The following is an 11,130-nucleotide window of genomic DNA, read 5'->3' as shown; positions in this document are numbered from 1 at the left end:
TATTGACAAGTCCTAGCATTGGGTTGAGAACAAAGCAATGTTTACAGGTTCTAGTTCTAAATATCACAGTTCAGGGCAAAGATGAACTAGAAGCTGAGAAGCATGAGACTGTTGGCACATAGCTCAATGACTCTCTTGGGTTCTTGAGGGGGAAATGCTTTTATACCAAACTCCTACTCCATTTGTCTTCTTCTTCTTCGGTTTTTTTTCCCCTCATTACCACTACAATGAAATGCAGACCCAACCTTTGAGGATGCTATGTACTGATTTCTGGTAAGACACATGGTTAAGTGCATGAGGAGAGCACAATGCAATGAATGAGACCAGGTCAGGAGCCAAAACATTTGGGTCTGAATATTAGCTTCACCACTGACTAAATTAGCAGCCTGGTAAAAGTTAATCTCTGTATGCCTCAGTCTCCTTATCTATAAAAGGGGATGATAATATTTACTTTATAAAGATGATGGGAAAAATAAATGTAAAGCCTATACAACAGCACCTAGCACATAGTTAGAATTTGATAAATATTAGTATTACCCATACGTGTTAGTTTGTAATTGGTGTTTAAAAATGCATATTCAGTTCTCATTTTCAATTTCCATGTAGGTCTGTATCTCATAATGCTAAAACCCAACTTGTTTGGGTGAGACTGGGCTAAGCACCAAAAAACCTTGCGGCCTCCTGCACATTGCCTTCAGCTTTGATTTCAGATCCTGGCACTGTCCCTGGGTCACTGAACAATCCTCACAGCAGAAGCCAACCCACTGGGGATCCATCGTCTCAAGGGAAAAAAAGACACATGCTTAAATAAATCATCTTTCTTCAGTAACTCTTCCAGTTGACTAAATTTGATTCCCCTCTTCCCCAAACAATGAGTTACACTTGCGAGGAAAAGAGGAAGAAATTACTATTTTTAGTGCCTACCCACCTGTACCAGGCAAGCACTTTGTATGCATTACCTGATTCATCCTCATCATGTCCTATCAAATTAGTACTTTTAACCCTGTTTAACAAATAAGGAAAATGAGGCTCAGAAAGGTCAAATAATCAATTCAAGATCACCTCTTGGTAAGCAGCAAAGCCTCAATTCAATTCCGGTCTTTCTGTTTGGGTGGACTACACGTTTTTAACTGTGCCGCTTGCCTCCCACACTCTCTTCATCTCAGACATCAAAAATCTTAACTGCTCAGTCGTTTTCGTACTTTGCTTTAAAGAGAAGAGTGGGTGTGCAACTTTTTTTTTCTTTCTCAACCGTATCATTTTTAAGATACAGCAAATGAAATTCATTTACTAGTCACAGGAATTTAAAAAATTATTCCTAACATCTTACACGAAATTAGCTTTGAATGAAAATCAGCAGCCCTACTGAATCTCTGCGCGCCTGTCCTCACCTCTCCTCCAGGCTGCAAACTTGGTGAAGGGAAAGGAAGCCGGTGGTGGGCCTGCGAGCTGAGCTCCAGCCCGGATTCTGCCGCGGAGCTCAAGTTCGGTCGGACCCTTCTTTTCCTCCTGTGGAGCAGGTAGCTGTCGGGCCAGGACGTCTTAAGGTTTCTTCTTAAGGTACAAGCCCGAGTCTGGCTCTCCTGGGCGAGGATGTGCCCCAGTCGTGTCCGCCACAGCTCCTGGGGTGAACAGCCCGTTTCTCCCAGGAAGCTGCCAAGACCACCTTTCTCCCGCCCCAGCCCACAGCCCCTTGTGCTCCGCGTCTCCCAACCAGGAAAAGTGAAGCCCCTTCCCCTGGGACCCTGGAGTAGCCTCTCACCCGACAACTCCGCCCCTCCGCTGAGTCCCCGTCCCGGCCTGCACCCAGCAAAGCGATGCTCAGCCTCCCCGCCGTCTGGGTAACCAGCCTGCACTTCCCCAACTTTCCGCTTCTCCGAGGGGGAATTCTGAGAACTCTGCAACGAGTTTGACTGCAAACAAAGCACCGCTCAACAGTGAACTCCTCCGCCGCCTCCCGACGCCGGGAGCTCAGGCCTCCCCTGCAGTTCCACGCCGCGTCCCGCCAGCTGGGCTTTCCCACGGCGGGGTCCCGGGCCGGGGGGGGCGGGGTCGCAGCGGTCCCGCCGGAGCCCCGGGCTCGGGGGCGCGCCCCAAGTCCGGGTCTCGCTTTTTCTGCTCCCGTCGAGTCCCGGTCTGAGGAAGTCCGGACGTCCTCGCGACGCAGTAACCTAGCGCGCCGCCCGACCGCGTGGAGGCCGAAGAAAGGTCCGCACAGGGCTCGCAGCCCTTCCTGCCGGCCTCCCCACGCCGGGCCTCGGCTCCCCTCCTTTCCCGCTCCCGCCTCTTCTCGTAGGCTGCCAGGCGGACCCAGCCTGCCTCTCTCTCTGCCTTCACTACCGGGTCAAGCTGCGGAGGGAGGGAGCGAGACAGCGGCGAAGCGGCTCCCCACCCGGCGCGCGCGCGCGGCCCTCCTCCCGCTCCAGCCTGCTCCCTCCTCCCCTGCCTCCTCCCCTCTTGCCAGTACAGTACAACTAGTACGCACACACTCACACACACACGGACCCTGCTGCTGCCACTGCAGCTACCATGGATATCAGCTAACAACACACACCCAGGCGCGCGCGCGCGCTCCCACTCGCACCACGCAGGAGTGGCCCCCGGCATCCCTACCCTCCTTCCCCACCCCCACCCCACTCGCTCACCAGCTCGGCTACTGCTCGCTCAGGCTGCCGCCGCCGCCGCTGCCGCCGCCGCCACCACAGCTCTCCTCTGCTGCGGGGCCACAGCCTTGAGTGTCATTCAAGGGACAGCACAACCTCACCCAAGCTCTCCTACCTCTGCCCAGCCGTCCCTCTCATCCTCCCCCTTCATCATCCTCACTCCATCCAAAGAAGAGGGAAAGCACCGAACAGAAGGGGGAGGAAGGCAAAGTCTGCTCTTCTCACCTCTTGGCCCCCTTGCTCCTGCATCCTCATTCTCTCACCACCAACTCCCCTACCCCAGAGGAACCCCTCAGGAGCTGAGGCGACTCACCCCACTGCCATGTCCAAAAGCTTGAAAAAGAAAAGCCACTGGACTAGCAAAGTCCATGAGAGTGTCATTGGCAGGAACCCGGAGGGCCAGCTGGGCTTTGAACTGAAGGGGGGCGCCGAGAATGGACAGTTTCCCTACCTGGGGGAGGTGAAGCCCGGCAAGGTGGCCTATGAGAGCGGCAGCAAGTTGGTGTCGGAGGAGCTGCTGCTGGAAGTGAACGAGACCCCCGTGGCGGGGCTCACCATCAGGGACGTGCTGGCCGTGATCAAACACTGCAAGGACCCCCTCCGGCTCAAGTGTGTCAAACAAGGTGAGCGCAGCGGCTTGCTCGGTGCTTTGCCAGGCGGCTGGACCGCTCCAAGCGCAGGGCAGTGGAAGGGTGGGCTCGCGTGTGGAAGGGGGTGTGTGGCGCGACAGTGGGGGAGGTCGAGGGAGTACCCGGCAGAGCGAGTGAGCTTTGCGGGGGGTCCGAAAGGGGTGCTCAATGGAAGGGAGGGACAGGTTTGCAGTGTGGCGTGCAACTTTGCGCAGTTATATCCTCCACTTTGGAAGGTGTTTGGCCTTGTGTGACCTCAGAGGTGCGGGCGAGCTCCCGGGGCAAATTGAATGTGCGTCAGTGGCACAGCCCGCAGTGGATGAAGAGCTTTTGGGGAAGGAAAGGAAGGAAGGACGGAAGGAAAGAAGGCACGAAAGAGGGAGGGAGAAAAGGGGAGGAAGGAACAACTTGAGGGTGCAGCGGCATCACCAGCAGGGCGGGGAGGAACATGGGGTGGCGGGGCGAGTGGAGAACTACGCCCCCCTTTTCAGGAGCCGGACGGGAGACGCCTTGGTCCTCAGCCGTCCCCTAAGGATCCCTCCTTGAACCTCTAGGTGACCAAGAAGGGAAGGGACAGATTGCTTTGGGCGCTTTGACGGGTCTTCCTTAACTTTTTCCCTGCTTCGCTCCTCTGTCCCCCTCCCCCGCCCACGGTCGTGTCATGTGGGCACCGCGCGTCACGTGCGCACTGACTAACCCCAGTGCTCACCCCGAGTTGGCCGGCGGGAGAAGGCTCGAGAATGAGGCGCGGCACTGGGAGCGGGTTCTAGCGTTGGGGGGTCGGAGGAGAGAAACGCTTACCCGAATGTTCTCTCCTCAGGGGTTGTTGCCCTTGTTGGGTGGAAGTTCCTTCTGTTTGGGCTCCTTTGGCTTCCGATTTGAGGGGTGTGTTGCTGAGGAGCTGGGTGGAAAAGCCAGCTGGTTTCAGCTCAGGCTCCCTCAGCTTCAACCTGGCTTGGATGAGCCTCACGTGAAGGCTGTGATGGGGACGTAGGGAGACTGGGATCTTAGAGAACTCTCCTTAACTCTGTTTTTGCTGAAAGGAGAACAGGGTCCTGAAGGAGGGAAGAGTGAGGTGAAAGTTTCTCGGAGAGAGGACCAAAGTAGCGAATCTTTGTTTTCCTCACGTGATTTGTGTATGTTCTGTAGCTCAAACGCGCATCTCATGTGCTGTGTGTATGTATATATGCAAATTCGTATCAGGCTGAAGGCTTCTGGTTGATGATTTTACGTGTTCGTCCTGCCTCAGAGATGGAGTTGAGCATGCCATTGCCCGAATTTTGAACAACCCCATAATCTTAACTACATGGCCGACCATCGAGAAACACTCGTAGGGAGATGTTCTTCTCTATAAAGTCAGTTTGAAAAGTAAGCAAATGAAAAAAGTCTCTGGCAAAATTTCTTAAATTTCAATTGCCATACGAGAAAACGTTTTCGTTGGGGAATCTTCTGGCTTATTACTTGAGATAGGCTAATGTAAACATTGGCTTGTAGGTCAACATAGCTCAGTACCGTGCAAAACTGAAGATTTATGAGTTAGGGAGGAAGGCAAATAGAGTATCTTGGTATTTTTCAGTATAACACACCAGAGGCTCAAATACAGGGATTCCTGCTAACTTACGTGATGTCGTAATATTATCTTACAGCAGTAGTTAACAAATGTAAGGTTCTGGTTTTGAGTCCAAGAAACCCGCCACACGATTAATGAGCGCGCTTTTATTGGCAGGAGCTTGGTATTTGTAGTGGGAAGTGATGGCAAGAGTTAATGTGTTGTGAAATTGGACTAATGATAGCATCCTGATGAAGGAAATGATTGTCTTATTATGATTTGCAGTGTTGCCCACATTTAATGTTGTGTTCTTTCTGAGCCCTGTATTTTGAGTGGGACTCTGGCAAAGTGTATCTCTAGCAGTAAGAATGTATTCAAAAAAGAAAGAAAGGGAGATGATTGAGTATTATAGATATATTCCATACAATCTAATAGTAAGACTTAACTTGGAAAAGTGAGGGCATGAAAGCTATCATTAAATAATGAAAAGCTTTCAAGTAAGAAAAGGAATTTTGACTATCTTCTGATAACACCATAGGACAAAACTAAGGTAAATTTATAGAACAATTTAAAAGATGAAACATCTTTGCCTGTGTTAAGAACATGAGCTTGCTAAAAGAAGAGAGAGAAAAGGAGGAAGAGGAGGAGAAAATGAGCTTTCTAACATAACCTTTCAAAAATCTGTGGACTGGCCATATTGTGAATTCATGAGCCCCCTTCATTTGGGGTCTTTATGAAGAGGCCAACGTGACCAGATGCCAGGATTCCTATGTAAGCTAGGAACCTAGACCAGATGCCATTTCAATCTTGCAATGGAAGATTTGATCGAAGGTAGTCTCTGATCGCCCACCTTCTATATAATATTTTATTTGAATGAGTATTGCTTTTAGAACTCATGGAATATGTAAATATAAAGTGATACATAAAGGGGAAAAATCTCTTTTCTTTCTTTGTTAACTGTTTGTTTCTGGGCTTCACTGGGTCATTGATGATTGATGCTGGTAATGATGTTCACAGAGCCTCCACAGGAACCTGGTTCACAACCTGAGTTATTATTGACCAAGAAAGGAAAAAAAAAAAAAAAGCCTCACTTAGCTTTTGTGGAAAATATAATCTTATTGTATATTCTTCTAAATATCATCATTTATATATACTATTCCCTTGTTGAAACCATTCTTTCCCTTGTCAAACAACAGATAGGTTTATTTTATTTATCATTGTAAGCAAAATGAAGATTTCAGAATGTTAGATAATGGTACCTGTGTGTCTGGAGTTTTACTATAGATTTTACTTGCCAGAAAAATATTTAGAAGCTCTTGGCTCAGTGTTCTTATTTCTGGAAAAGCAACAAACTGGCGTAGCTGAAAACCTGAAACATTGTTTGTTTAGCAATTTTATTTTTAAAATGTGAATGAGATGATTGATTTCTGAATATTCATTTAAACATTGGGTATTAAACAGAAGCTACATACATAATCAGGTAAACTAAGGCAAATTTTCCAAAGAAAAGTAGACATTTAAATAATAAGAATATTAATAAAAAGCGCACCAGATAAAATTGCATTGTTTACTCAATTTTTATTTACTTGTTTGGCTAATTTAACATTATAGTTGTCATAATTTTATTTCCTTTTTACTTTTATTTTTTATTTTAGCACTTTATTTTTAAGCATTTTTGAAAAAATTAAGTTTTTAAATTTTAATTCTAGCATAGTTATACAGTGTTATCTTAGTTTCAGGTATACAGTATAGTGACTTATCAATTCTGATAGTTGTTATAATTTTAAATTATAACTTTAAAAGAGGACAAAGTATAGGATTTTAAGATATACTAAACAAAGTAGATGTATCGTAATTTTTCTGCATTGTTTAAATGTCTTTAAAACCATTCTTAGAAGCCATTTAATTAAATTCAAGCTGCTTTTAATCCACACAGTGATGAGTCATATATGAAAAATACCATGTATTGTCACATCTAATTTGTTTTTATAAACTCTGACTTTTTAGTTTATAATAATAAACTTTCCTCACCAAAGCATTTAATTCTAAATTAGCAGATCTGTTCCATGATCTCATTAGTGCAGTAGACCCAGTTGAAGGAAGTTTCTTGGAGTGATTTTGAGATCTTTGCTGAAGTGCGAAAGGTTTTTCTTTCTTTCTCTCTTTTTTTAAAGTTTGCCACTAAAGTTCACAGCAGCCAGTTACATAGACCATTGTGTCCTACATTCCTTGCGCTATGGCTGCCACTGCGTCTAATCCCACATGGAGACCTACATAGCCTGGACTTATTTTCCCATTTAGGATCTTACAATGGAAAATAAAAGGCAAAAAGTTTTCTAATTCTTCCCATGTGGAAGAAGGGCCAAATAAGGCCTTTGAAATTCAGTTCTAGAGATGTACATTGCTCTCCCTCCTATTGCTTCTTTCAAAGCCTTCTTCAAAGGAAAATAGATCCACATTTATTAGGAGTTATGCTTTCTTCTTGACTGACTTCAGGCTAGTATCAGTTAAACCTCTGTGCTACTTTTTATTTGGAAAGGTAAAAGCAAATCATGTCAAATTTTCTCCAATAAAGATGGACTTTCCTTCATAAAAATTTAAGGTATGTGAATTTTATTGACCAATAAACAATCAAACTGTTAGAACAATTTGATCAGTTAATTATTTTAGAATAAATTATCTTTAATGTTTTGGAACCAGGTTAATGAGACAATTATCTTTGGTCATAATTTATGGATGACGCTACTGTAGTTTTTGGTATATGTACATAATTTAAATGGTATGACCTTGAATGTTAAATATGACAGTTTGCTTTTTTATGTGTGTGTTTTGAATGAGACTCATCTCAGGATGAAATCACAGCTGAAGTATTTAAGTGCCACCATCTCAGCTCTTAACATTTATACTGTGTGATCTCTTGGCATATTTATTATGCTCACTTTCCTTTTTAGTTTCTTGAAACTCACACATTCACTTTCATAATTAGCAAAAAGTTTTCACATTTGACAACTCTGACTGCTTATAGTTTAAAACATTGGCTTTCAAATGCATAGCAGACCCTGGTTGAATCATTTCCTTCAAGAGGTAAGATAGAGTAGTAGTTCTTTAACAGTCTTCCAAGAAGACTGCTTGATTTTGAATCTTGAGCATGCCACTTAGTATGGGCAGTATAAACAAGTTATCTAGCCTGGTGTAGTAATAGTACTTTGAGAATATTAAATAAGTTATGTATTTAAAATAAGGTAGTATCTGGCAGATAATGAGCGTTATATAAGTGTTACTCCACACAAATGTTATTCCAGACATATGGTCATTTTGAGCTAGTGACATATGAAATGTTGTTAACTTTCAGGATATTTCATTCTAATTGAAGACTAACTGAAATATATGAAATGATTGACTTATTGATAGTATGAGTAATTTGCAAGTAGTATTCTTGAGGTTTTTTTGTATAGTAAAGTAATCATTTTCTTTGTAAAGCATTAATGTGAAGAGTATACTATTAACTGGAATGGAACATATTTTTACCTTTTAAAAATAATTCCAACTGATGCTGCCTTTATGTGTGCAGATCACTGTTTAATTATTTGCATATTTTAGCCATTGTTTGTTTTCACTGAGTAGTTTATTCCTTTGTACCCATATCTTTTACGCATTTGGTGAATGTATTGAATCATTTACTCTAGGCTTGGCAGGCATTGAAATCCTATTAGAATTCACTAATTTAAATTTAGGAATTTATTTATCCTTTTTACATGGGACTATTTTAGATACAAGTACATGTTTTAAGAATGAACTTTGACTTCTCAGCTAGAAATCAAGTATCTCATAAAGAGCAATCACAAACAGATTTAATTCATAAGTGTTCACAGTCCACTATGTATAATAAAAATGCATAAAATACAGCAAGGAACTTACTTTGCACTTGTGAGAATGTCAGCAATTCAATATAAATACTTCTCTGAATTAATACTTATTAGATAGAACAATCAACAATATAGCTACCATCAGCTCTCCAATGATTTTAGGATTTTAGTTGAATTAACCCTATCTTTGAATTCAACAGAAACCTGTAACTTGAAGCTCCAGTGTTTAATATTAATTTTTAAAAATATCTCTTACCTGTACTAGCTATTTACATGAGAAGAAATATGGAAAAGGGTCTTACAAATTTCTTAGTGTTGTGACCTTTTAAAAATGTTTTATTTAATTTCATTCCCAGCTTTCTTTCTTCTATCTCCAGTATGGACTGATGTGTTATTTCCTTTAATGAAAGGAAATTTTAATTAATATTATATAGATAATTTAATAACAAGCTCATGATTACTGAATTCAATTAGTGAAAGATACACATCTGCTAAAAAGTGTTGTAAAATGCTCATATCATCCTAGAGAAATAATAATTCCATTATTCTAATATTCCACTAATTATTGGAATATTCCACTAATTATTGCACTCATTGACACATTATCAACTCTTAAAAAAATTCTGTTTGGAGATTAATTTTTTAAAAACTTAAAAAAATTGTATTAAGTGTAGTATATAACATTGACTGATTTGGATACTTCAGAAGAAACAGAAAAAGGTTTCTTATTTGACAACTGGCTGAATATTCACTTAAATGCATCCCATGTCTTAATTTTCAAAGATCCAGTAGGCTAATGAGTAGATATTTTAAATAAATGGTTGGATTTGTTTCAAAATTTGTGATTATTTGGCTTGCTCTACCTTGAAATACATTTGTTCTTGTAATTGTTATATGAATCCATGTGAAGTTTTATGTCATTTTCAGTTATTTTGGCCCACTTAAAAAAATCAGTGTCAAAACCATGGAAGTCGTTATATATCCAGTAATAGGCCAAATCAAATATGTAACAGAAGAAAATATAAACATTTATAGTTTCAAATAAAAGAAATTCTATAGATACTTATTTTTCTAATGACAAATTTGTAGATTTTTTTGACCCTCTTAAACTGCGTTTAGAGAAATTTGTACATGTGAAATCAGATTTTTCTGTAAATAACCATAATTTTATTAAGTGACCATGAAACGAAGCAGGAAGAAGCATACTTGTTTAATGTCAAAAAAGTATATTTTATTTATCTATTTTTCAAATTACATTTTGTTTGAAGAAATTTCTTAAAACATGAGTTTCCCAAATGTAATGTTGAATTATTTTTGTTGCCATGGGTATGAGTAGCATAAAAAAACGGTTTGCTCTTTACATTGTCACTTAATAGATCATAGAGTTTGAGTAAAAATGTTAAGTGCAAAATACATATAATTTTTAACATTTATTTTTATTTTACAGGTGAGCATTGTTGCTTATCCTAGTATTTCGTATTGCTGTGCACAGGAAGGTTTATACTTAGCTAGAATCTATATGAATACAAGGATAACAAATGTTGTAGAAACCCACAGATTATCTAGCAACATAACCTGAACTTGTCAAAATCTGATGGGCTGGGTTGCAAGCATGAGCAAATTTCAGAGATATGTAATGTCCAGTGTTACATCTGTGAAGCGTTCTGATCAGTCTGTGGTTGACCCCTTTCTTTGCAGTCTGTGCTGTAAGGATGTTAAAGACAAAATTTCTTTAAATAGTAGCTAGCTTTTAGGCTTTTTAAAGGGTCACTAAAACCTCCCAGAAGTCTTGGCTTATTTCCAAAAGCACCTTGAACATGAATAACTGTAATCTCACTTTTCTAGAAAATCAGGTACTTGGAGGGTGGCCATTTTGTTGGTGTTAGGACTGGGGTCTAAATAGAAGTTGACCTCCCCCTCCCCCGGCCAGAAGTGCAAGAATGTTATCAATATGCTCTTATCTCTTTGCAATTAAAGTAATAAAACCTTCCTTTGTATTTCTTCTGAAAGGTCTATAGCTGAATCTCCTTTTCCTTTTTGGTTGAAAGTGCCTATGCTTTTCTTCCCTTCAGTGTGAAAGATCACTCTAGTGAACAACAGATTTACTTTTCTTCTTTGTGTACATGGATGTCACACACACATACACACACACACACGCATGTGGGTGGGCACACACATTTTTCAAACACTAAAGTTTAATGCCAGTTTTTAAATCCATAGTCCCAGAAAGATATGTGCATGTGAGGATATAGTCTTACTTTAGAGAAAGAGTTACATGAAATTTTTCCATGTGTGACAAATCTAGCTGAACAGTTTGCATAGTCACGTATTAATTTTCAACTGTGAGTGGGATTTTTTCATGTTGATTTCTTTTTGAGAGTGGGGGAAGGGGCAGAGAGGGAGACAGAGGATCTGAAGTGGTC

General features: G+C 41.5%; 1 protein-coding gene across 9 annotated transcripts in view; it reads left to right on the top strand.

The window, feature by feature from the left end:
- The first annotated feature begins 2,278 nt into the window (after positions 1–2,278).
- MAGI2 (membrane associated guanylate kinase, WW and PDZ domain containing 2) overlaps positions 2,279–11,130 on the top strand; it is a 1,325,358-nt gene continuing 1,316,506 nt past the window's right edge. For 4 of the 9 annotated variants that reach the window (XM_053897620.1, XM_053897618.1, XM_053897619.1 and 1 more), the window contains exon 1: positions 2,279–3,286. In XM_053897620.1, the coding sequence (XP_053753595.1) occupies positions 2,986–3,286 (301 nt within the window). In that variant the 5' untranslated portion in view covers positions 2,279–2,985. The remainder of the gene's footprint in view (positions 3,287–11,130) is intronic. The other 5 variants (XM_053897622.1, XM_053897621.1, XM_019451320.2 and 2 more) reach the window with 3 other exon arrangements.

The sequence above is a fragment of the Panthera pardus genome, unplaced genomic scaffold (assembly GCF_024362965.1).
Source record: "Panthera pardus isolate Hobbes unplaced genomic scaffold, ASM2436296v1 HiC_scaffold_8, whole genome shotgun sequence".
Classification (NCBI taxonomy): domain Eukaryota; kingdom Metazoa; phylum Chordata; class Mammalia; order Carnivora; family Felidae; genus Panthera; species Panthera pardus.
This window is presented reverse-complemented; position numbering and strand designations above follow the sequence as displayed.